The sequence below is a fragment of the Talpa europaea genome (assembly GCF_964194135.1).
Source record: "Talpa europaea genome assembly, chromosome: 7".
Lineage (NCBI taxonomy): Eukaryota > Metazoa > Chordata > Mammalia > Eulipotyphla > Talpidae > Talpa > Talpa europaea.
The window spans coordinates 16,281,964-16,309,691 of NC_140074.1; the positions used below are offsets into that span (position 1 = coordinate 16,281,964).

Sequence of the window (27,728 nt, forward strand, 5' to 3'; positions counted from 1 at the left end):
CAAGTTTGATTTAACTATGGATAGGGAAAAAGTGGAAGGAGAATATACATAAACAGATGAACGAACTGAAAGCAATGAGGAAGTCAACTAAAATATATCAGTATTGAAATAACAATAAATTTCTCATTGCTAATGAGGTAATTAATAACTTGAAGTGAGTCTCATTCTGAGTAACTGTCCTACTTCCTGCTCTCATGGAATTAATTTTTCATAAAAATCATAAGTAACCAATTGTAACAAATGCCATAAGAAGGTTCAAAAGACAAAATGTTAGAAAAACACCACAGATGTCTTTATAACCATTCAAATAGATATTTGCAGCATAGTTTCTATGACTTTAAAAAAAGATAAAGAACAAGAAACATCACAGTAATAAATGATTAAATAGAAAATATTCAAGTATTCACGTAAATTCAAGAAGAATTTACTCTAATAAATAGCAATTTCCAGTTAGATGGCACATTGACTGTAGCTATTAACTTTTCTGCCCAGAACCCAATGAGAATGAAAATAAAAAGTAATAAGGGATAGAAAATCCAAGGACAAAGAGAATGGAAAAGAGAGGAATAGCAATAAAACCAAGAAACTAGGGCCTCCCTGGTGGTGCAAAGGATTAAGACACAACCTATGAGGCTATCCGCAGCCACTGCTGCATGAGTTTGATCCCCAGCCAGGGAGCTACCCACATGGTGCAGCAGACCTCTCCTGACTCACCTGCTGCTCCCCTCAGCAGTGTATTTCCATCAATCTGCCTGTTCTGTTCTCTGCTCTGCCTCTGGTGAATCCTCTCACCCACCATACCTCTGGCCTGTACCCCAGTTCTTGTATGCATAAATAAATAAATCTTAAAACAAACAAACAAACAAGAAACTGGAATGCTAATAGTTAAGATGGAACTGACTGCTAAAGCAAAAATTTTCCCAAGCCAGAAATGTGGAAAAGTTGAGAAGCCACTTGAACCTCTAAATGGTCCAGAATTTATACTGCAGAACCTCTAAATGGTCTAGAAATTGGCAGCACGAGGTATTGTGTAACCAGAGGAGGAGGGGCTAATATATATTTGACAGTGAGAATATGTTTACATACGAAGATAAGCCCACTTTCACCATCCAGCTCTCAGAATCCTGACCACATGGCTTTACCTGTTGAGGCAGTAGGTTAGAAGAATCATTTGGGGGAATCCAGCCAGCAAGAGAAAAGAGCTAAACATAACAAAATTTAGGAATTCCTAAGCAAATAGCTTGGCAACTTCTAGTCTACAGCAAGGTCTACAGTCAATAAGACCCATAAATACAGTTTCCAATTAGCTTTTTAGTCATCTATTTTTATATGTAAGCTCCAAACCCAGTGTTAACAGATATATGAATAAGGCCTCTAATATAAAGGACATTAACCAAATTAAGCCAGAAAAGCACAACCTGTGGCCACAGAGGCTATTCAAGGAAAAATTAATTGAGAAATAACAAGAAAATGTACAGGACAATGTCAAAGAAAACATTCAGAGGAGAAAAAGAGCTTATAGAATTAAAAAGATGACAGTGAAAAAAAAACTAATAGAGAAGTTTAAAGATAAAACTGAGGATATCTCTCAGAAAGCAGAGCAAAAACACACAGAAGTGAAAGGTAGAAGAGCAAAGATAAAATATTGGAAAATCATTCTAGGAGATCAAACATACAATTAAGGGAGTTCTAGAAAGAGAAGACTGAAAAGAAGGGAAAAAAAAAAAAAAAACTACCCAAGAAATAATTTATAAAATCTGCTAGAACTGACTGACGTAGCTTCCAGATTGAAAGCACCCACCAAATACCCATTTTCATCAATGAAAACTAACTTTCACACAGGATTATGAAATTTCAGAACACTGACTTTAAAAGCTACTGGGGCTAAGAAGAAGCAAGTGACATAAAAGAACAAAGAATTAGTATGGCAAGACATCAGAGTTCTTAAGAGTGATACTAAAACCCAAAGACAACAGGGCAATGCTGTCTACATTTCGAGAGAAAATTATTTTCTACTTTGAATTTTGTTACTTCCCAATATCTTTCGAGAGCTAAAAAATTTCCCTCCTCCAGAAACTACTATAGGATTTTCCATTAAAAAAAATAAGGTAATAATTCAAGGGATATTTTAGAAAAACAGGAATCCAGTAACAAAAGCAAAAGGGACTGTCTCTGAGGACAGAGGGAAAGCAGACATCAACTGCTGTGTAGAGGGCCTAGAGATCAGCTGCTCTAGATTAGAGACTAGTTACAAGTACTTGGAGAAACTTTTCTAAATAAATGAAACAGATAAAGTTCCTAGTATATATGTAAACTATGAAGAGATTTGCACTAACAATGGAGAGAGATGGAAGGAATTATGCATAAGTCAGAATGACAAAGACAAATATTGGACATTTACATAGATTATTCAACAAAGCAAAATACTTATATAAACTTGTGGACACCAATAAGCAAAATGAAAGTTCTGAGGTTAAGAGAAAAGGGGGAGGGAGACAGTATGAGGGGAGATAAGGAATGGTGGGAGGAAAAAAGAATTTAAAAAAAATTATTGAGAGATTTGCTAGGGGAGAGTTTGTGTGTACATTCATTAAAAAAAAAACCAAAAAAACCCCAGAAAATAAAGCACATTAATAAAAAGAACAGTTAATTTAGAAGAGAAAAGTGCAGGAACAGAAAAGTAATCCTGTTACATGATTCAGTCACTGATAGTGTTTCTATATTTATGGTATAATATAAAGAATAAATATTATATATAATAAATATTATATTATGGTATAATATAAAGAATGAATATTAATCTAACCAAAATTATAATGTACTATCTAGAGAAATGAGGGAAGAAAGACTCCGATGTGCTAGAAATGAAGGAAGAAAGACTCTTATCTCCTACAAAGTCAACAGATTATAGGAATAGTTAACATCTAAAATTGAAAAGCAAAAAGGTAACAACACAAGGATATATTTAAACATGTACATATTAATGAATACATATTCTTCTGAGTATTTTTGTCTACATATGTTACAAAATTTTAAATGCACAACCACATCAATCATTTTAAAGTTCCTTTCAATAGCTCTAGAAACTAATGAGACACCTTAAAATGTACTTTCATTCTCTATACAAGGTTTTCAGTTTAAAATTAGAATGTAAAGAAAGTGAAGGACAAGTATTTGTTTCACATTTTATGTATTCTAAGGAAAAAAACTGAAATGAAAAGGGTTATCAAGATGTCTTAAATAATCTTTCAAGTGCTAGTCCCCTATCCAGATGAAAATGTGCTCTTTCCTATCAGGTCTGCAACATGAAAATTAAATGCATCACAATCTTGTTTTGGACCTTCTCCATGCTATTATTATCAGATGAAAGTCAGACTTCTGAAACAGTAAGTTTTTACAATAAAGTAGTGATTTTCAAGGGCACACTGTGGGTATATTAAGCAAAATATCCCAAGACATGAAAAGAAAACAAAATTTAAAAAAATTCCAAGTTATCAAACTAGTTCTTTATTTAGCTGTGTATATTCAACTGTTATCTCTGAGCTAGATTCTAACTTGACAAAAGCAGTCTTCATTTCAAAAACTGAGTTCTCTAAAAAAAAAACAAAATAAAACTGAGTTCTTTGAAAGTGGTTAAAGGAGGTATGTATAAATTCTTACTACAAAATAAAAGATTGCTTTCAACTCCAAAAACAATAAAAACAAGAACTATTTCTCTGTATCCCCTCCACATAACGAGAGCACTACTTCCTTTCACCTAAAATTCAATACAGAGTACAATTTCTGTTTTAAAGATAAAAACTTTAGTTTAAAGCACCAAACTCTGAGCTGTTAACCCTACAGAGCTACATATTGTGTATCATTTCTTAATTATTTAATAGTCTAGGTTTAATGTTGGTAGCTCTACTTATTTTTTTAAATTACATGTTTAAAATAATTTCCTCATTAAAACTGTCAGTCTTGCACAGGGGAATACTAAATATTTTAACAGAATTACTATCACGTATTTCCACAAAAATAAATTGAAACATTCTTCTGTAATGGTTGAATAAATTGAAAGAGACCTACATGCAAAGCTAAAATCACCATGATCAATTGTATGGATCAGAATTTCTTAATCTTCAGTATTTCATCCCAGTTAAGATTTTTACTGAAGATTTTTACAATGATTTTCAGTCCATTAGAAAAGCATCTGCTTTATTTTTTTCACACTATATAATACCATCAGATCAGATAATAGATATTTTTCTAAACCTTTTCCTTCCAATGTCTAAAGTCTAGATCTAAAAATTTGGGAAATTATGTTAATATTATTTCTGATTAATGCATTTTTAATATTTTTCTTTTTTAGGAAATCAAATGTAATTTCACTGAAAAGAACTATTCTTTGATTCCAGTGAATATTAATAAAGAAGTTAACATACTTGATCTTAGTTATAACCAAATTTCTCTGAATGCTACAGACATTAGGGTTCTACAGCAGTATTTTTTACTCACTGAACTCTATTTGATTGAGAACAATATCTCTGCTTTATATAGTAATAGTTTTACTAATCTCTCCAAGCTAAAAATTTTAAATATCTGTAAAAACTCCATCCACTTAATTCAACAGCATGCATTTGCAGGTTTAAATAAACTAAAACAGTTATATCTCTGCCAAAACAAAATATTACATTTGAATCCCGACATGTTTGTGTCTCTAAAAAATCTGAGACTTCTAAATCTGCAAGGCAATTTGATAAGTTATTTGGATGTACCACCACGGTTTCATCTGGAATTAATAATTTTACATGAAAATCCATGGAACTGCTCTTGTCTACTGAATTTGCAGAACTGGTTGAACACATCAAATGTGACACTAGGTAAGCTATCATAATTTAATACAAACCAAAATTTGAGTTTTGTGTGTTGTTCCACCCCAGAATAGCCCCTTATTTTATGTTTTAAAGTAAAGGAAACCATTCCTGCTTAAGGGAACAGGAGAAACACTGAGAGTGGATGAAAACAGGCTCTCTACTTTGTTAACTACTAACCATGCTCGGCCTAAGATTCAGATTTTCACTATAATCTTAATCACATCAGATGTATTAATGCAAACTAAATAATAAACAGATACTGCACTTAAACCTTATCATAAAATAACTTAATAAACAAGAATGTGTTGCCAGGCAAATCTAAGAGTCTTATACATGTAATAAATTCTAGATAATAATTGTAAAATTCTGAATAAAAATAATTATAAAATCTTGTTAGCCATTCTTATTTTCTATAATATATTTTAATTTATTCTTTCTTATTTACTAGAAAATGAGAACATCACCATGTGCAACTCCCCAGATATCCTGAAGAACTACAGTATCAAAACAGTACCTTATAAGGCTAAATGCTATTCTAAGTTTTCTTCACCTCTAACTGAAGATTTTTACAATGATTTTCAGTCCATTAGCAATTCAACATTTAATAGCTCTTTGAACAACTTAACAAGAAATTCAGGTAATGTACCGTTTTTGAATATTACTATCGCTGAAAGTAGTACACTAGTATACTGAACTGAGGTTGTTCTCATTATTTTTCTGTACTTTTAATTTCTGTAAACAACAAGAAAGAACAATTCCTCATCTCAACAAAAACTTTCCAAAATACTGGATTTCCAAACCAGGCTCTGAGAGTTAGCAGCCAAATGCCACTATGCAAATTATTTACCTTCACTGAGCCTCAGTTTTAAATCTTAATAGGCATAATCAATAATGTTCCTAAATGAATGGATAAGCAATATTTGCAAAGATAACTAGTTATTTTAAAAAAGGTATTCTTTTACCACACTGTGATATATCTTTATTTTTTGTAGCTTTAGCAACTATTGCCTAAAGAAAATTATAAAATATGTTTATTTCTCCAATATAGAGGAGTTACAGGACACACAATTATAATTACTTTACTTTTTGTCAATTTAACAAAATCTCTCTCTCTCTTTCATTTAAGAACATGAACCAATCGGAAAAAGCTGGTTTTTTCTTGTCAGTGTTGTAGTCACTGTACTGCTCACTTCATTCCTCATTTTTATTGCCATCAAATGTCCAGTGTGGTATAATTTTCTGCTTAGTTACAATCATCATCGCCTGGAAGAGCATGAAGTAGAAACCTATGAAGATGGGCTTACTAGAAATTCAAGTTATCTTTCACAGATATCAAATACAAACTCTGAAGACACTACAGTAATATTTGAACAATTGCATTCATTTGTGGTAGATGATGATGGATTTATTGAAGATAAATATATAGATACTCAAGTATTACATGAAGATTAATTTCTTTCTTTCAATGTTTGATTTTCTAAAAAATGTTATCAACTCATAGTTTAGACATGAGATTTTGATATGAGGCATATTAAACTATAGCTAATAGACTTTCATGTTATTAAACACAAATACCATATAACTATATTCTTCTCATTGATATTAAGCAAGTAGGTCCAAATAGAGCAACTGACACTTACCAAAAGCTAACAGTTACTGGCCTCCCCGGTGGCGCAGCGGTTGAGCGCTGGATTGCGAAGCTGCCCGCAGCCTCTGCAGCGCCGGTTTGATCACTGGCTGCCAGGCGAGGGTCCCACATGGTGTGCAGACCTCTCCTGCCACCCACCTGCTCCCCTCAGCAGTGTACTTCGTCACTTTGCCTATTCTACTCTCCGCTCTGGCTCTGGTGAATTCTCTCACCCTCCCGCGTCTCTGACTGTACCCAGTGCTTGTATTAAAAAAATAAATAAATCTTAAAAAAAAAAAAAAAGCTAGCAGTTACAAATAGTAGCAGTGCTATTTTCAGCAGTATTCAGGAGACAATACATAATAGTAAGGAAAACAGACTACAGTAAATGATTCATTAATGTATCTACCTGATTTTCATTCTAGCCCAGAAGTTTAATGTCATATATATTAAATTAAAGTTTTAGTAATTGGAATCAATAAAGAAATAAAGGTTTGGATTTATATAAGGGTCAAAGAAACAGAATTAGTTTAAATTGACAACACAGTAAGATTAATTTTATGTTCACAGAATGAATTCATGGATATGTATAATATTTTTAAAATGTTCACTGAATTAGCATGATAAATTTCCTGAAAATTTAGTAGCAATTTAAACCACAGGCACAAAGTTCAAGCACAATCCCTAATAAAGGTGTAGGATGACCTTTCCATTCAGTTGACTATATTTTTTCATCTCTAGAATTTCAATTCATTTCTTTTTAATAATTTCTGTCTCCCTACTGATATTCTGTTATTTGGTGACAACAAATTCTGTTCTCATAATTTGTTTTAGTTATGTAGACATGGTTTTCTTTAAGGCCTTTGATCATATTTAAAATGGTGGATTTAAAATTTTTGTCTAGTAAGTCTAGTGTCCAGAGTTTGTCAATGATGGTACTTATTGTTTGTCCATCTGTATTGGCCACACTTTCTTGCTTCTTTGCATATCTCCTAATTTATTTTATTAAAATCAGGAAAATTTTAAATAATATAACGCAGAAACTCTGGACATCAGATTCTCACCTCTCCCAGAATTTGCTGTTATTACATTTTGTTATTGTTTGTTTAGTGACTTGTAAAGCAATTCTGTGAAGTCTGTATTTTTTGTTGTATTTGGTTATTGAAGTCTCTGCTTTGTTAATAGTTGGACAAAGATTTTCTTAGACACATAAAATCAATAACTCTCTAATTTGTTCAGAGGATGTGTATGTCTGTGTGTGTGTATTCTGAGATACTACTTCAACACTCAGGCATGCACTTTACAATTCTGACTTAGCCTTCACTGCCTGTGCAGAGCTTCACGATCAATCAGAAGTGGTAGTTTTGGCCTTTTCAGATCTTTCCTGAGAAGTCACATTGCCTTGGACATACATGAGACCTTCTACATTTCCAGAAACATGCAATATTTTCAATGTTTCTATGGACATTTCATTCCTCATGTTTTCCTGTAAAATAGAAGAACTGACTCATTTATTTATGATGCATATTTGCTTGTGTTTAGGGGAACATGCTTTCAATAAGAATATAAATGTCTACATTTCATAATTTCTAAAAGATAATATCAATCATACCTTATTATTAAATTTCAACTGTCAGAGTGAAATAATTGTGGAAATGAGACATCTTTTTCTAAATCATCTATCATTCTGCTAAAACATATTTTAATTTAAAATGCAAATATTAATATTTAGGAAATGTGGTAAAATGAAATGCAACTATTAATATAAAAAGACAAAGACTACATCTAATCTCATATTCAAAAGTGTTTTAATTGAATATTGGTTTTTAACAAATATGTGACTAAACAAAAATAAATAGAATATGAAATTATAATTACATGTTTTTAAAGGATAACTGATCCTAATTATTATCAAATTAGAAAGTGCGGACTTCAGAATTGGAAGAGAATCATTGATTCAAGCAGACATATGAAATTTAATTAAAATCAGGTATCTAAGTGCCATTGTAGTAATATATCAAGGTTATATATTGTAATCAATTTATTGTAAATAGGTGTTCTGTAATAAAGTTAGACAGTCATACCACTCTGAGTTGGTGGTATAAAAGAGAGTGAAAAAATAACTTTTTCACACCTGCATTTTCAAGTATGGTATTTTATACTTCCTTTGAATGTATAGAGGCAAGATAGATCCTAGTGTTTTTCAGATGTTGGCCATCTGGTTAACACATGAAACAAATCTATCCTTTTTGTTGCATATGAAAATAAACTTCACAAAAATAACTTTTTTTCTTAATTTAGAATTCTGCTTCAAAGGATCAAGAGACCTTATTCACTCAGCCTCAACTACAAACTACTAATATTAAGTTTTGAAAATATTGACATTTCTAGGACAAACTACCATATTATAAGAATTCCAAAAAGACATAAAAACCTACAGCATTTTAAAACTATAGTCTAGGAGTTATCTTTTTAGATGATATATCTATAAAACATGTACATACAATGTTTATAAATCTGACCTGGGTATTAAATAATTTTGTAGATAAATGAAATGTGCTAAGCTCTGTAAAGTCTTCCATAAACAATAGTTTATTATTTCTTATTTAGGTACAAAGGACAGTATAGTAAATACTCTATGGTAAATAATAAATATTTGCTAAATGGTTTAAATCTGGAACAACTGCAACACAGGAAAAATGTTCAAGTAAGAGCTTGGTCACTATGAATGTGGAATTTTCTTTGTAAAAGGGAAAAGACTCCATTTTTTGTAGTTTTTAAGAGAGTAGTTTACAGTACTATCAATTGATAAGGAGAGATGATATGGGGGAAAAAGAGACTTTTATTTTTAAACAACAGAAGAATAATATTTCTCTTTCAAATGTATAACAATATTTCAGTATACTATTCTTCAGCAAAATTTTTTTGTCTATGCAAAGGTAATATATTATATTTGGTGTTAAAAATTTTTGGTAATTTTGGTTATTATCCCTGCTATCAATAAATTTCTGGGACAAAATGTGTGTACAAAATATATCATCTTCTATATTTGCACTGTTTTAGACAATATTCAATTAGGGTCAAAAAGCCAATGAAGAATAATTATGTTAACCATTCTAGGTCTCAATGTTTATGTTCTTCCCAATTCAAATTCATGTTTAAATCCTAATCCCCATAGGTGGTAGTATTAATAGGTGGGGCCTTTGGGAAGTGATTAGGTACACAGATGGCATCCTCATGAGATCCCACACAGTTCTCAAACCCTTCCCTCTTGTAAAGACACAGCCATAAGGCACAAAATTTGAATCGGGAAAACAGCCTTCACCACGATGATACCAAGCTGGTGCTTTGGTATTGTACTTCCCAGCTTCCTGAAATGTTAACAGTAAACTCCTGTTGTTTATAAGATACCCAGTCTATGGTATTTTATTATAACAGACCAAACAGACTAAGACAAATATATCATACCTACTTATCTTTATAGGCATTATTGTAACTGCCACTTATTCCCGAGGTCAAAGTTACTTGGCATTTGGTCTTTAACTGGGTTATATATAAAGCTGCAACTACATCTATGATATAGACTATTATAATAACTATTAATTATCAATACTAATGAAAAAATGTAAATGCCTCTCATTAGACTGGGGTTTAAATCTCATAATCAAATTAGTTTAAAAGCCCAGGTTAAAATTACAAATGACACAGGTGAAAATATTCTTAATCAACTTAAAGTTTAAACTCCTATAAGTAGAAATCTTATTTAGCTAATCTACACAGTAATTTTCTTTGTGAATAATCTCAGTACAGGTACTTAATGGTAAATGATGATAACAGATGTGTAAACAATAAAATTTGTATTGCAAATATTCAACATTTAAAAAAATGCAACAGGGACAGTTAAGAAAATGTGAAAGGAAATAAACGACTCTGAGGTTAAACTACCTGGTACCTGGTAACAGCTCACTAATAAATCTATTATTTCTAAGTGGACTGTACTTACGCTTGTCTTTCAGTAAATATGATATCCATACTTTGTGCTTCTCGGTCATTTTGAGCTTTAAGCTGAAAAAAGGGTTAACAAAGTTAATAACCAAAAATAGCCATTAAGCCAAACTGTTTCTTTCTGATAAAAAACTGAGAGATTATTATAATGATACTAATGTAACTGTGAGGTAGAAAATTTACATCAAGTTTTCCTTTTATAAGCCTGAGATTGGAGATAGGTATTAGACTCAACTGGTTATTCCCAAGATGGTGAGTGAGTGTCTTAGGGGAAGGAGACATGTGCCAAGAGTTCCTGGTGCATGAGGAGACCTTCTGTGCATGACACTTCAAGACTCTACCCTGATTTTGTGATTTACCAGTCCCCAAATAAAAGGGAAACCCTTCCTAAAGCTCAGGGAGAAGGTTTTTGAGCACAATTTTTCCATTCTCCATTGCTTGTTAGGCAATAAAGTTCTTTGTTAAACGGAACCTGGCTTCTGAATTTTTGCTTTTAATCATTAGACAAATGACAAAAAAGGATCCACACCTTTAGGGTAGCTGGATAATACTAGTGCTATATGCAAAATTAAAAAAAAAAAATGTGTGTTTCATTTAGCAAGTATCACAATACCAGTCTCTTTCCTGGTATTGTTACCTCACACCAAAATTATTGTTTAGTGACCTGTCAAATAATTTGAAGTAAACTTCATTTATATAGAGCATTTCAAATATGTATTGGATGTTTAATGTTAGGAATATGTTGAATTTAGACCCACCACAAGTTTTATTCTTTTTTTATTTTAAAGATTTATTTATTTATGCATATAAGAACTGTGGTGTAAGCCAGAGGTGCAGGGGTTGAGGGGTGAGAGGATTCACCAGAGAGAGTGGGGAGCAGAAAAGGCAGATCTACTGAAATACACAGCTGAGGGGAGCAGCAGGCAAGGGATGAGAGGTCCCTATGCCATGTGGGTTGCTCCCTGGCCAGGGATTGAACTCCTGCTGCAGTGGCTGGCAATAGCTTAACAGCGCTGTTTTTAACCCCTGTGTCACCGAATCCTTATAACTAACAAAACATATAGAAAATATAACTTTTTTATATACCATATTTAAATTTGGAATTATTCTGTGTTCTAAAGCTAAGAATAGTTTCACTTAATTATCATGCTTTTAGAACTCCAATTTAAGGATTTATCTTATAAATTCTATGTTGTCATAAGATAGTCTTTGATCATGCAAGTAAATAACAAGCTATATAATAAGTTAAAAGTTGCATGTCATTTTCTTCCAAATGTTTATAATCAAAATAAGCTAGTTATCATTTTATTATTTTCTACGAAATAATCTAAGAACATTGAACATAAATTCTCATTTACCAATCAAAAGTAGTAGTATGTCTAGCATCATACTAACTATACATTTTTCACCCTTTCTTACAAAATTATGTAAAGGTATCACAATATCTCAGTAAGAACTCAGCTCCACTTGTGCAAATATTAAAATAGAAGTATTAAAAACTAATTTGTATATAAGAACATGTACATGGTATTCCCTAACTGAAGCTGAGTGTGAGAACAGTTTAAACTCTAGCCTCATAGTCACTAAAGCATCTACCTGAGAGTGTCAACCATTACAAAGGGACTCAACTGTATTACTAGTATTTAAAATCAGAGTAACACCTATTGCTAAAGTCCATAGGTTCTATCAAACTACTTTGAGATACAAATACTTTGTTTTGGAGGATATGATATACATAGATGAATTGCTTATACATATAAATTTTCTTACCATGTTGTAATCATTCATTACTTCTTCCATTTCAGTATTGGTATTAAGTTTATCCACCAACTGAAAACAGAAATATAAAAAAGAAAACACATTCTATTACTCTCAATAAACTTTCTTCAAAATTCATAATATAGTCATCAATCTTATGAATAATGAGTAGTAATTTCAGTTTTAATACTTTCAACTATTTTATCTTCTAAAATAAAGGTAAAATTAAGGTACCCAAGTAAACATATACTATACATTTGACCAATTAATAATTTTAGAGAAGAAAAAATGAGCAAAATGAACTACTCTTTCTGTAGAGGAGTTCTACCTGTTCTGAAAAGATAACTGATTTATAAAAAGAGTTCCTGAGAAGAAACGTTTTGAAATCACTTTTTTCTTTTAATCCAGTAGAGAGGTATTAAAAGATTAACAAATCTATACCGATGAAAATGTAAAAAAGGGCCTCCCTGGTGGCACAAGGGGTTAAGCACTGCAGTATGAAGCAATCCACATCCTCTGTGGCTCGAGTTCGATCCCTGGCAAGGCAGAACTCTCCTGTCTCCCCACTGTTCCCCACAGCATTGTATTTCAGTTAGTCTGCCTGTTCTTTTCCCCACTCTGTCTCTGGTGGATCCTCTCATCCCCTGCATCTCTGGCCTGTACCCAAGCTCTTGTATGCATAAATAAATAAATCTTAAAAAAAAAAAAAGAAAGAAAATGTAAAACAATTTTCTTGGTCTTTTAATTTTTTTTTTTAAATCAACAGGGTAAGGCATAGCATGAACAGAACACCAGTAAGCTTACTTTAAAAAGTTAGACAATGATAGCAATAGCTAACATTTACCTTCTACCAAACACTATTCTGAACCTATTATGTGTGTTAATTCACTTAAATTTCACAAATACTCTGTAGAAATTATCATTCATACTTAGCAAATAAATAAATTTAGCAAGTTGTGGAACCAGAATTTGAATAGGAGGGCTAATAAAAGTAAACTATTTGGGTATAATTGATTCTAAAAGACTAAGCTTTATTAATGTAATACATATTTTGTATCACATTTTCACTTGTAACATAATCAGTGCTAATAAGACCTAAAATCAGGTGCTTACTATTGACATATGTTAGATATCTAGCTAAGTGGTTTCTTCATTAAGCCTACAAATGACATACTTTTTTACACTATATTTAATGCTAAATAATTTGCTTACGGTATTCCAGGAAAACTCAAATCCTCTTCATCTTATGTCATTTCATATTTTATAAAAAACTAATTTTGAATAGAATATCATCTACTAAAAATTTTGCACTATTAAGTCCTAAAAAAAGTTAGTTATGTCCATAGACCAACACACTTTGTCTAAGTTTGTTGGTAAAATTCCAAGTACACTATCATAATATCAAATATCAATACCAAATTTACCTAACCATTAAGGTAGAAAGTTTCTTACTTTTTTAACATTATTTTTATTATTTTTTAAAGATTTATTTATTTATGCATACAAGAACTGGGGTACAGGCCAGACGTGTAAGGGTAAGAGGATTCACCAGAGACAGAGTGGGGAGTAGAACAGGCAGACTGACTGAAATACACTGCTGAGGGGAGCAGCAGGCAAGACAGGAGAGGTCTGCCACTCCATGTGGGCAGCTCCCCAGCCAGGTATTGAACTCGTGCTGCAGAGGCTGTGAATTGCTTCATAGTGCCAAAACTTAACCCCTTTGCACCACCAGGGAGGCCCCATATGTTTAAGTATTATTTAATATGTTTTTTTTCAAAGGTTTATTTATTTATTTCTACAAGCACTGGATATAGTCAGAAGCACGGGAGGGTGAGAGAATTCACCAGAGCCAGAACGGGGAACAGGACAGACAGACTGGCGAAATACACTGCTGAGGGGAGCAGTGGGCGCGGCAGGAGAGGTCTGTCCTGCCATGTGGGACCCTGGCCAGGGATTGAATCGGTGCTGCAGAGGCTGCGGGCAGCTTTGCAGCCCAGCGCTCAACCGCTGCGCCACCAGGGGAGGCCCTATTTAATATGTTTTTAAAGGTGTAAAAAGCAGTCAAAATATTCAATGGAAATTATCTCAGAAAAAAACAAATACCATGTTGTAGTCTGCAAGTTGTCCTTGAAACTCTTTGATTTCAACAGCTAAAGTCTCAGCTCTGCAAGCATAAAAAAATACATTCATAAAGAAATGAGGATGAGTATTACAAATATTATGTAGAACTAAAAATTCAGCATTAAACTTCTGAAATATGTTACATTAAGTGTTATGGTACTCATATAAAAAAATCTTGCACATTTTAACTAAATATTACTTACCTCTTTTCATATGACAAATATACTGAATTCTCTTGATTGTACATTTCTATTTCTTTCTGGAGTTTATTAATTTCTATAGTAAGTTCACTTATTTTACTCCTAAATGAAAAGAAATAAGAAATTCAGCAATATTTCCAAATCCAGAAAAGAGTCTTTCTAGTCAAACAGAAAACTTTTAATAAATGTACAATAATACAAATGTATTTTTAAAATTTTCACTAAAGAAAGAAAATAATTTAAGTGGCTTATTTTATTAATAATGAAACAAACTCAAATGAATATCCTTTAGTCATTAAAACCTTAAGTCACAATTGATGGCCTCACTATCTTTTTTATTAATGTTAGTTTTGAGGACAGATGGGGAATTTACAGATTTATTACCTTCTAGAGTTTGAGAATCAAAAAGTTTAAGATCAATGAGAAATTAAAAAAGGAGGACTAAGGAATAAAGTAGGGCACTTAGGAAATGATAGAAATATGGATTAAAATGGAATGGAAATATGAAAGAAGATCTCGATAATGAGACCAGAAGAAAATAGAGTAAAATGGACAGTAGGATATATAAGCAGAAGAAAAGGTAAATAGAAAATGAAGGAAAAAGAAAGGTTCTTAAGTTAGAGTGGCATACATAGAGAAATATAACATAATTTGTGAATGAGTTAAAATTAGGCCACAACTGTAATAACTGACCAATATACTAAATAAGTATATTTCCATTTCTTATTAAAAGGTAACTGATGACATTCCAATGTCATGAATAATACACTTCAGAATAGTGAATGAAACAAAAAAGATTATTCTTATCATTAAATAAAAAATGTGAACTTGAAAAATAAAGGTCACTTAGATACAAATTCACAAGATTTTGGGGCCTCCCTGATGGCACAGGGGTTTAAAGTCTCAGTGCTATCAAGCTATTGCTAGCCACTGCAGCATGAGTTCAATCCCCTGCCAGGGAGCTAACCCACATGGCGCAGCAGACCTCTCCTGTCTTATCTGCTGCTTCCCTCAGCAGTGTATTTCAGTAGATCGGTCTGATCTACTCCCCAATCTGTCTCTGGTGAATCCTCTCACCCCATTCCCCTCCCTGCACCTTTGCCTATAAATACCCCAGTTCTTGTACGCATAAATAAAAATAAATCTTTAAAAAAACTCACAAAATTTTAAAATCCTAATTGCATTTTCATCTCCAGTTTGCTGCACAGCCAGAAACTCTGCTACAATACAAAAGAGTTCTTAGAAATCAACATATGCCTAATTACATTAATAAGCACCATAGTTAAAACCTCATGATCAGGCATAGAAAAAATAAGTGTTTATTTAACATACCTAAGAAGGCCAAGATAATAGGATTTGTCTAAAATTTGCCTCTGGGGACCTAAAAAAAAATTTAAATTATTAGTGTTTACTTTGGAAATGCTGCCAAAATAGCAAATTCAAAGCATAACCAGAATTACACTTCTTTGATCAACCTCATGAATGCCCCTATAAATCTGTTAATCAATAAGAATCATGGAAATGGAAATGATTACTAGTATTATATCATGATGACATAGTGGAAGCTTAAGCTACAAAGATGGGACTAGAGGAGGGGTAGGATCTACAGGACAGGGTGACTGAATGGAATTTGGTTTAAGGTGTCAAAGATAGAAGAACTTCCATAACAACAGAAATATTCTATATCAGCACCACCCAATAAAGCAGCTACATAGAATCTCTGAGTATGAAATTTGGCTGATGCCATTATGGATCTGAATTTTTATTTTACTTAATTTTAATAAATAAAAATTTAAATAGTTACATGTAGCTATTGGCTATCATAATGGATATGCAGGTTTAGACTGTAAGTTTCTCAATGTGTGGATGAGACTATCACTTTTCATAATTTGTTTCAGACCATCTTTACAGCCATGATCATACATTTCAGTAAGACTAAGAAAGTATTCCTAGGCTAAACATCCCAAACCTTGCAAAGGCTAGGGAATATTGACCGTGAAATCTATGATGAGACAATAATTTTTTTTAGAATGGGGGAATGAGCACTAGATGAGCAAAAACAAAGGTCACAGTAGATAGTGATGCATATGGTAACGATCAGAACTCTTTCCTATAAGGCTTTGACATACATTGGCAGAAACTGACCATCTTAAATGATACTGATTCTGTTTTGAAGGTGAAAATAATACAGTAATATATTGAATGGATTTTCTATAGAATTTCAATATGTTTCTACCTTTAATATTTTAAAATAATATAAATATATGTGTTTCTATGAGTACATTTTTAAAAGCCTCAATGATATAATTTTGACATTTTTTATAAAATTGGTAATTATTAAGCAAACACTTCAAAATAATAAATTAGTTTATAATATTTAGTGAGCTAAGTAGTATTATAATGCAAATAGGAAGATTTAAGTCTCCTCAAATGTATAACACACTATATTATGAAAGACAGTATATTTTATAATTATTTTTTTACCAGAAGGATACCTTCATCCCTGATAAGTCATTTGTCACAAATACAAAAGACAAAAACTCAATATAAAATATTTAACCATGCTTTGATTTATATTTATAGCACATACCAATTTTTAAATTCATAATATAGTATATTGTGAGGTTTCTCTTAACACATTCAGAAAGGCACAATGAGAGATGCAGATTAAATAAATCTGTATGTTAGACTCATTCCCTTACTTATGTACTATAATAAAGTATTACTAGAATAGATATCATTTCTATATACTTCTCATAAGTACACAAGTATTTTAATAGTGCCATTTTAATATGGAAACAATCAAAAGGCACTTTAGAATATTTCTACAATACTAGAATACTAACTTTCAATCCTGAGCTTTTTACAAATTATTTTAAATTTCCTCAAGTTACATCAAAGATCCATTTCAGAAAAATGAAGACAAAATAGTGTATGTATATATGTAACTCTCTAGTTCATGACATAATTTCACAATCATTCTCTTGTTTAACCCTCACAACATTTTGTAAATCAAGGAATAAGAATTGAAACATTCTCTTTCACACTATCATGCTAATTCAGTACTATGTGACTATAATACTTTTTATACTTTTTATACCCAATATACTCATTTTCTTAAAATGAATACCTTTCATGCCAGTTTTCATTCCACTCAAACCTTGCTGTGTTACAGGACGATCAGCAACTTTGATTTGAGAAGACAGAACTCCTCCTGTCCCTAAGGGACCTCCACGAGAGCCTGGTCTTGCTGTTCCAGGTGGCATCTAAATGACAAAAAAGATTTTAGTTTAGTAAACTAGAAAAATACTGTTCCTTTACTACTGTTGAAAAGGCAAAGAGAATATTTTATTATTATAATTCTATATAATTTGTAAAATATTCTTTATATTTTGGAATGTCTGAAAATGAAAATTATTAAACACACCCAACATTTATAATTCTATGACTATTAAACAATATTTCTTTAAATGAATTCTGAATTCAGGCAAGTTGGCAACAGAGTGAAGATGCAGGCTCACATCCTCTTTGTACTCCCATCTCCAGTGTAGCAAAAGAAAGCAGTTAACTCCTAAAGGTAAGACAGAGGGCTGCAGCATGTACTTGGAGCACATCCATGAGAGGGGTACCTAGCCCAGCCCTTAGTCATCTGGGAAGCCCTGCTGCCAGAGTGCCTACCAGTCATGGGAGGTAGTACTAGGTACCCACCATCTGACAGTGGACAGCTGCAAAAGCAAGAGTCAAACATCTACCAGCATCCAATCACCAGCCATAGGACACTCCCCTCCCCAGCCACCGCAGCAAGGGCCAGATTTCCCTGGCATCCATTACCAGCAGGGGAGCCAAAACTCAGGCCCAAACTCCAGCTGTGTCAGCAAGAACTGGGCTGCTGGTCCTTAGCTTCCATTCACCAGCATGGTGACTAGAGTCAGGCCAAGTAAAATAAGACAGAAGGAGAAAGATAAATACTGGATGGTGTATACTGCTGGTGGGAATGCTGATTCACCTAGCCCCGATGGGAAAATGGTATGGGGGTTTCTCAAAACATTAAAAATAGATACATGATATGATCCAGTAATTCCACTCCTTGGCATTTACCAAAGATGGCAAAAACACTAATTAGAAGGGATATACGTACCCCTATGTTCACTGCAGCACTACATACAATAGCCAAATTATAGGAATCACCTATGTGCTCTACCACAGTTAAGTGGATTAAGATTTGGTACGTAAATATGATGGAATGCTATTGCGCTATATTAAAAAAAAAAAAAGCTGCCATTTGTGACAATGTGGATGAAACTGGAGGGAACTATGTTAAGTGAAATAAGCCTGGGGGAGAAAGACAAATATTGGATGATTTCACACATATGTGGAATATAGAGAAACAAAACAAAGAAACTGATAGAACTAAAGCAAAACACATTCTAGAAATGACTGCAGAACTGAGGCCATGAGAGGGGGAAAAGAGGTGGGAATTAAGTGAGTAGGGGGCCCAAAGGTGCATGAAAAAGGGAAGTAGTTGCTCAGGGGTGGGTGTGGTAGACACTGCACATCTGAGAAGTTATGAACCTATTCCTCTGAACCATACAGAGTGATATAAAGCACTGTTACCTCAAATAAATAAATACATTTAAAAAATAATTCTATGTACAGAAATTATTTAAATTCTTCAAACCAGAAAGGAGCTAAATGTCCAGTTATTTGTCTTTATTTATAGAAAATGGTAAAAGTAAGGTTTAGTGTATATAAACACACACCTGTATATATAAATAGTTTATAAAACAGTATATATAATTCCATTTTTGTAAAAAAAAAGGTGCAGAGTATTATTTAAAAATAATTATATAATAAAAATAGTAATAATGGTTATGTCTATACATTGAATAGTTATTTTTACTTTGTCCATTAAATTCATTCAGTATTTTCAGCATTATTACATTAAGTATATGTTACTTATAAAATAAATTTCATTTTGAATTAAAAAAATTAGTTATAATCCCACCACAGGATATTCATGTAACTGCTAAAAGGCTCACATCATTAAACAAGAATTCAGATTACTAGACATGATTCTCTAGTTTAGGTCTGCAAAATCCAGCATGAGTTTCTATACCATGAGGAAAGGACAGAAAAATTCTTGTCAGTTCAGAGTACGGACTGGCATGAGAAAGTATAAAAGACCAATCGAAAAGGTTCCAAGATGTCCTTGCTTTGTTTTTCTTTCCTTTCTTTCCCCCTATTCTTTCTGCCAAAGCAGAAGTTTTAGATAAGGATTGGAATACCCATCATCTTATATTCTGATTATTTGAAATTCTAATCCTATCAATTAATTTAGCCCTTAAGTTAACAAAGATTCTGAGAACTACTTGGTAAATATTTTGAGTATAGTTGCCAGCAACAGTAACGCATTCTAGAGAACACTGTCACTACACAGGAATACCGTCAACTACAGATTTAAATGAAATGAGTTCAGTTATCCTGAATGATCTTTGGAAGCGAATGCTAAATCTTTCCCTGGGTAAACCTTCTGAATAATTTCCTCATTTGCTCTATGCAGTCATAACAGTTACTCAAATAACTGTGCTTTAAAAAAAATTATCAGATTATAGTATAGAGAAGAAACTAAATTAAAATTGCACACATGAAGAACAAATATATATGCATATATCACATGAATATTATATGTATAATAATATATTATGAATATATGTGTGAATATATATATGTGTGAATATATATTTTCAACATATTATTGAAAATAAAGGAGAAAATAAGAATGTACCATATAGTATTATCCTGATTTTGGAAAAGACTACACTAATACCAATTGTATACGAAAGGGTATTTGTAAATAGACAGAAAAGCGTCCTAAAAGATGTAAGTCACAATGTTGACAATGGTTATACCTGGGGCAGAGAGAAAAAGATGTGAGACTTGCCCTCTTTTTTTTTTTTTTAAACTTTTCTTTTTTAAAGATTTATTTATTCATACATACAAGAACTGGGGTACAGGCCAGAGGTGAGAGGGAGAGGATTCATCAGAAACAGAGTGGGGAACAGAACAGGCATACTGACTGAAATACACTGCAGAGGGGTGCAGCGGGCGAGACAGGAGAAGTCTGCTGCGCCATGTGGGTTGCTCCCTGGTGAGGGATCGAACTGGTGCTACAGTGGCTGTGGCGAGCTTCATAGGTTGCATCTTAACCCCTTGTGCCACCAGGGAAGGCCCTAAACTTTTTTTTTTTATTTTTTTTTTTATTTTTTTTTTTTTTATAGAGGCATGCTTCATTTATTTGTTTGCTGGTTTGTTTGTTTGTTTTTGTTTATACATGCACTGGGTACAGTCAGAAGCGCGGGAGGGTGAGAGAATTCACCAGAGCCAGAGCGGGGAGCAGAGCAGGCAGAAGGACCGAAGCACACTGCTGAGGGGAGCAGCGGGCGGCAGGAGAGGTCTGCACGCCATGCGGGACCCTCCTCCGGCGGCCGGGGAGCAGCCGGGGATCGAACCGGCGCCGCAGAGGCCGCGCGCAGCTTCGCAACCCAGCGCTCAACCGCTGCGCCACCGGGGAGGCCCTAAACTTTTTTTTTAAAACTAAATTTTAAGTAGGTAAAGCACCTGGTAAATAATAGTTGGCCAATAAGTGACATATTCCCTTTATAAATATTTCACTAACAAGCATAAATTCTTATTAGAATAATAGGCAAAGATATTCTAGCTTAGTACCATATATTTATCTAGATCTACCTACTTATATAGATAAATATATATGTAGACTTCTGAACAATAATTTCAGTATAAGTTGAATATGATTGTAACATTACTTGAACTTCTAGAAAAATGAAAACTTTAAGAAAAGCCAACTTTTCACTCCAAAAAATGCTGCTTTTTTTACTAATTAAGCATAGGATCCAGTATTATCTACAGTATGCAGTTAGGCTGCTGTCTGAGTTTGTGTACCTCATATATTAACATATATTATGAGGTAGTTAAAATCAACTCTTGTGAGCATTGAAAAATTACTATGAATATTTTAGCATATTCATTGCTTCGTATATACGCAAAAATGCTTTTTATATAAATGTTTTAAATGTTAAACTGATAGCACTCTGCCCTTTTTTGGCTTACTATTGCATTATAAAGGTATATAATTGCCTCAAATATTCTTTGGAAATAAATTTTAATGGTTACCTAATACCCTGTTATAAGCATATTATAATGTAAAACTTACCTGTTGTAAGATCATTTACACTGCTCCCAAATTTTCAGTATGTCATAATTATTAAAAAACGAAGTAAATTGCTTTATACTATATTACTTTGCTTGGAGTTATCAGTTTGTAAACTATCCAATTTTTTTCTAATGTGGTATACATTTCCCTGAGTGATCCATTGATTTACGATACTATCTAACATTATGCTCTCAATATTTACTAGAGTTGGTTTGTAGGTTGCTGTGGTTATCTGTACATTGTTTTATTTATTATCTGTAATATATTTTTAAATTAGAGTATTGTGTTTTTTCTGATTTTTGCTTTTTTATTGTCCTTGATGAATTGGAGAATAGTTGTATAATGTTATCTCCCCTTCCACACCCAAAAGAAATGTGATGGACTTTTGATTGGACATAGGGTTCATAGTTATAATATAGAAAGAGCATTTAAAAATTAGTAGTTTGCCTTCTATTTTAAAGATTTATTTTATTTATTTATGCATACAAGAGCTGGGGTGTAGGCTGAGGTGCAGGGAGTGAGAGGAGTCACCAGAGAGTGGGAAGCAAAACAGGCAGACTGACTGAACTACACTGCTGAAGGGAGCAGCAGGAGATGGGAAGTCTGCTGTGCCTTGTGGGTTAGTTCCCCTGACAGGAATCAAACTGATGCTACTATGGTGGCTGTCAATAGCTTGATAGCACTGAGATTTTAACCCCTACATCACCAGGGAGACCGCTTGCCTTTTATTGTTAAGATTTTTGAAATCTATATGTGAAATATGTTATAGTATGTTTTTACTAATTAGTCATTTTTCTTTTAACTTTTTTGTAGTTTTAAATTTTCTTAAATTCGAATATACCGAAATACTCTCCCCTTCAGTGTTTAGTGTCTCCGTCATTTTTAGACAGTCCTAGAACATATTAAGTTTTATGTTACATACTTGCCAACATTTTCTTGTAGCACATTTATGATTTTATTTTCTAAATTTAAGTTTCTAAATATCTAGAATTTTATGTGAGGCAAGGATCAATTTAAAAAACAAACAAACAAAAAAATGGTTCACCAGTTTTTAAATGCCCTGTTAAATACTCCATGCTTTTCCAACTAATTTGAAATGCCACCTTATTAAATAAATTCTTACATATGTTCAGATCCTGTGTCTGGTTTATTTTATTTCATTTGATCCTAGTACCAACCCACTATATCACTGAATTATTGTAGCCTTAAAATAAATTTAAATTCATCATGAACAGGCATCTAGTCTCAATAGGTCTTTCAGACATTCTTCTAAATTTATGTTCTAGATATATTTCAAACACAAACACATATAATAGCACGCTGATAAAGAAATAACAAAGTAGAACTCTGTATTATAGGCAGAATTTCCAATATTTACCAAGATATATACACAAGAATTCATAGATTTGTTTTAAACTTACTGCAGTTGCCACTCGAATATTTCCTGATGGGGGACGTATTCCAGAAGGAGGTCTTCCTGTCATCCCAACTCCACCACGTGAAACAGGACGAGTTACTGAAGCTTTATGATTGCTGGCCATGGCTCAGTCACTTTAAGGAATAGATTAATTCTCCTTTGATAGCCTTTATAGTAAGACACAATTAATTCACATTTCCCTCAAACATTTAATTAATGATAACATTTCTTACAAATTGGCATTGTAGGTACCACTAAAAAATTAGATCTGTTTTAATTCTATTTAAATTTTGACATTGATATTACATTTACATACACCTGAAGAGGTAGAAGCCTACTTTTCTGAACCATATTCACAAAGCTGTAAACCATTGCGCCTAATAAAAAAATTCTTTAAAAAATTCCATTTAGAACCATTTATTACAACATGCTCTCCTCATACTCCTATTATTTTATCAAAATGCAATCCCTCTAGTTATAGCTCTCTGCTATGCTCTCACGGGACACTTCCAGTAAGTTTTCTCTCTCCTTGCATAGTCAGTCTTATTTTTGTCCCAACTCTTTCCTTTGCTTTCTGGTCAATGATTAACTGCTTTATATTCTTAATCTTGTTATCAAATACGTCCTTTTTCTCTTTGCCTTAACAAAATTCTGGTTTCCATGGAAAATGCTTTTGGCGATGAAGGTACTGTTAGCATCCTGTCCCATAATTCTAAACCAAAATAGATGTGTGCAGCACTCTACCTGCTCCTCAGTGTCTCCTAAACCATTATTCTCCCAAGTCTTAAAAAAACAAAACAAAACAAAATAAAACAAAAAAACAAGCAGGATTCTCTTTTCTTGAGGATCAAAGAATGCAACCATATTGCCTTAGATCTTTCCTGGTTGCTATTATGTAGGCATTTCCTAATCTCTCCCCCATCTTTATTAAAGTCCTTAACACCCAGTTGATAAACTGTCTATTCCATTCCCACCAACATATTGTATGACTTCCATTTGGAAAACAGATTCAAAACCTAACATTTTAGTTTCTTAGTTCCCTGACATAATCTGTCAGTCACCATCTCAACTTCAATCATTCAAGATCAGCAGCTTGTCAGCATCTAGAATTGCTTCATCACAAATCATCTACATAAAAACACCTTAACTCTGACCTTAAACTCCTCTCTTTCCATTCTTTTCTCCACTTTATTTTTACTACATCTCCCTTTAAACCATTTCCTCAATTCACTCAACCTCTCCTAGTTTATCAATTCCACTTGAACGTCCCATCGATATGTTAAAATACCTATAAATTTAAGCTTATTGTTATCACCACAAATTTGTTCTTTCTCTTGGTACCGCTGTCTAATCATACAAGCCAGGTTAGTGTTTATTTCTTCCTCTTCCTCATTTCCTATTCTTAATCACATAGTTTTATGGATTTTATCCCAAAATGCTTAATCTGTACCATCTTTTCTATACAGCATCACAGACTCAAGTGAATGATTACGCTGGCATCTTACCTGGTCCCCTTGCCAATACACATCTTGCCTGTTACCTTCTCTAGGAATCATTCCATGACCCTGCCATAAGCACTCCCAAGTTTTTCTATGCGTGTTCATGGACCTGTCCTATATGCCACTATATGTACCATACATACCTTATCCCAGAACCTATCACAATAATTTGCTTAGTACTTCTTCTTCAATATTTCTCTCCCTTGAGGGCAAGGTCTGTATCTTACTCATTTTCATATAACCAAAATCTCAGTGCCAGGCAAAAACCTTGTGTTTTTTGGGTAAGAAAACACATTCCTCTCATATGAAGGCACTGCCAATTGCAAAAATGTCCTAAATTGTTAAAAACAAATAATTTGTTGAACTGAAATGGTTTCTTAGTTTTTACATCCCATGTCTAGTACTTCTTTGGCTTTCCTTAGCATCACTTATGATCAGACCTTGGATTGCTTCTCTTCTCTCCATAATCTTTCATTCTTTTCTTATGACTTAATTATGCAAATGCTTTATAACTCACTATACGCAGTTCTTTCTTTTAAACTGGGTACCAATTTTGAATTTTCAATTGGTTATTGGAAATTTGTATTCAGATATGCTAGTAACACTTCATATTGAATCTATTCATGTCAAATTTACAATCTCCCCATTGCAACTAGCACTATGATTAAATTTCCCTTGTTTTGAATTCTTAAAGCAACAGGATTGTTACTGCTATTTCAAATGTAAAAGGGAGTTACATAAAAATGACTTTTTGAAAGGAAGAAAAAGTTTATGATCAAAATGGTTTCTCCAAAAGAAAGTTAACATAGTAAGCTTTGTATCCAGCACAATTTGTCACTGTTATTCTAGATTTCCTAGTAATTTTTGAAACATGTAAAATATATACAATTTCCAACCAGTTTACTTTGTCACTGCTTTACCACAGTGAAAAAAAAGCTTAGCATTAGCTCAGGTCCAGGGTCTAGAAAGGGGGAAGCGGAGAGGAGACATAAGGAAGAAAATGTCACTAACTCCAGGCTTATTCACTTAAATATTCATACAATCTCAGGGTTATTCAAACAATTCACACTGAGGTAGAGTGGCCTTTGGTTCCAGAAGTCCAGATACTAACTGTGGCAGTTACCATCTGTGCAACGCCCTCTGAATGCGTTTCCTCATCTGTAAAATATAAATGTGGCAACGAGCACACCTTGCTATGAAGACTATAGATACTATAATATATATATAAAAAAACCCCAAAAAACAAAAACCATCGGGCTCCTAAGTATTATCACCATCACTATCCTCCCTAAATCAGGTTTTGTCACATATGTAAAAAAGTAGAAAATTCCTTCCACTACGACCGAGAGAATAATCTATTTACTTTGAGTAGCATTCCTCTGTCCAGAGTGACTTTCTCTAACCCCCTTGGATTCGCTTCTGAGAACTGTCTGATGAAGTATCTGAACATGCATCGCCAGACCGGAGCTGGGAATGTCCCTGATCTGGCTAGGCACTGGGAAAGCACTGCTAAAAATCATAGTTGGGTTGGTTTTCTTTGGGAGGATGAGCATCTCCAAGGTCAAGTAACCCGCGCGAGGGAGGGAAGGAAGGAAAAACTAGACTTGGGATCTCTCACCACCACAGCCGGCGCGGAAGGGGGGAAGTCAAACAACTCCGAGGCTCCCGAATTCCTTCTCCTGGTGGCCACTGCAGCGAACCCCCGCTGGGCTTGCAGAGGGGCAGCTCTCGGGCGGTTCCTGGCTTTCGAGGCGCAACTTTCTTCGGCGCCGAGGCCTCGCTGGCGCCGCGTATCCCGGCAACCGAGGCGCTGGGTGGGGGGGGGGGGCGGGGGGGGCCTGATTGGCCAATCTCAGGCCCAGGGCATGTAGGTGCAGCGAGAAAAGAATGTTCTCGCGAGATAGGAAGCCTAAAATTTGATTTTTCTTTTCCGTGCTTTTCTGGAATAAGTAGTGGAAGATGCAAACTGACTAGAAAAACAGACATTTTATTTGAAACCTTTTATTTTAATAATCCGAGCAACCTGATTGTGTGCGACCTGAACTCACTTAAGCGAATTTTAGGATATCGATTTGTAACCTCACTTCTGCCTCCTACCATATGTTCGACTTTTAAATAAGACTTGTTTGAAGTTATTTCATGGTAGGCGGCATTGTAGTCTTTTTACTGCTAATTCGTGGTAGTTTTTCTTCCCGTTAGGAGTACACAGTGTACCCATTATTTAAAATATGGATGCGATTCTGCTACCATCTGTTCAGATCTTCGTTTGATTGACAACTTCGTATCTTTAAGCTTCCTTGCAAAGTTTTTCTTTTTTTTTCTTTGATCCAAGTTCTGGAAGAAGGCTAGTTAAATGACAAGTAATCTTAAAGGAATTATTTTAACATCTGTTAAGAAATAAAATGCAAGAACTACTTTAGTTCAAATTCCACCTCTAATAAAGTAACTTGCAGTTGGTTTTCTGCAATAGGTAGCTTAAATGGGACTGTTCAGCTTATTTCCAACTTGCACACACCATGCAGGTTTATTGTCTTATATGCCTATCTTCTGAAGTTTCAAGTCAGTGCAATACAAAGTGAACAAACATGTCATTGTGGCTGTGTTCTCAAAGTTTGTACAAACATTTTCATGTAGTTATTCCATTTGTGCCCAACATGTTTGCAGTGATCACTTGTTATCCTTTTGGTCACTTTGTAAAGGAGTGGCCAGCCCCAAATATGCCATTTGGTAGGAGGTTTATTGTGCACTGAGAAACAAAAGAAAAGCTCTCTATTAATCCCCTACTGGCTGAAAAAAAGGATAAACGTTTTCACAAATGTTCTCCCTGCCAAGCAGGAAGGATGAAAGTTAATAAAGACAACTTGAGGACTTTCCTGGTGGCCTAGGGGTTAAGCCACATTTTGAGTTATTTGTCCCTGAATTTCTCGCTTGGATATGTGAGAAACATGTCACTATTTTTCTCTTCCTAATCTGTATTTTTGCTAGAGAGCCCTAGAAGCTGGAAAGAAAGTTTT

General features: G+C 33.7%; 2 protein-coding genes across 2 annotated transcripts in view; one reads left to right on the forward strand and one right to left on the reverse strand.

The window, feature by feature from the left end:
* The window catches only part of IFT74 (intraflagellar transport 74), a gene marked incomplete at its 3' end in the record, with an annotated part of 63,191 nt that extends 39,720 nt beyond the window's left edge, over positions 1–23,471 (reverse strand). The window contains exons 1-7 of the mRNA XM_084236769.1: positions 23,220–23,471; positions 17,698–17,833; positions 15,900–15,948; positions 14,571–14,669; positions 14,350–14,410; positions 12,259–12,318; positions 10,487–10,548 (exon numbers count right to left, since the gene is read on the reverse strand). Coding sequence (XP_084092895.1) covers positions 10,487–10,548; positions 12,259–12,318; positions 14,350–14,410; positions 14,571–14,669; positions 15,900–15,948; positions 17,698–17,833; positions 23,220–23,339 — 587 coding nt within the window. The 5' untranslated portion in view covers positions 23,340–23,471. The remainder of the gene's footprint in view (positions 1–10,486; positions 10,549–12,258; positions 12,319–14,349; positions 14,411–14,570; positions 14,670–15,899; positions 15,949–17,697; positions 17,834–23,219) is intronic.
* On the forward strand, positions 3,199–6,308 carry LRRC19 (leucine rich repeat containing 19; the record flags this gene model as incomplete). The annotated part of the gene is made up of 4 exons (XM_084236231.1): positions 3,199–3,386; positions 4,352–4,862; positions 5,305–5,493; positions 5,983–6,308. The coding sequence occupies exons 1-4, from the start codon at positions 3,306–3,308 to the stop codon at positions 6,306–6,308; spliced, it is 1,107 nt and encodes a 368-aa protein (XP_084092357.1). The 5' UTR covers positions 3,199–3,305.
* Positions 23,472–27,728: the final 4,257 nt, after the last annotated feature.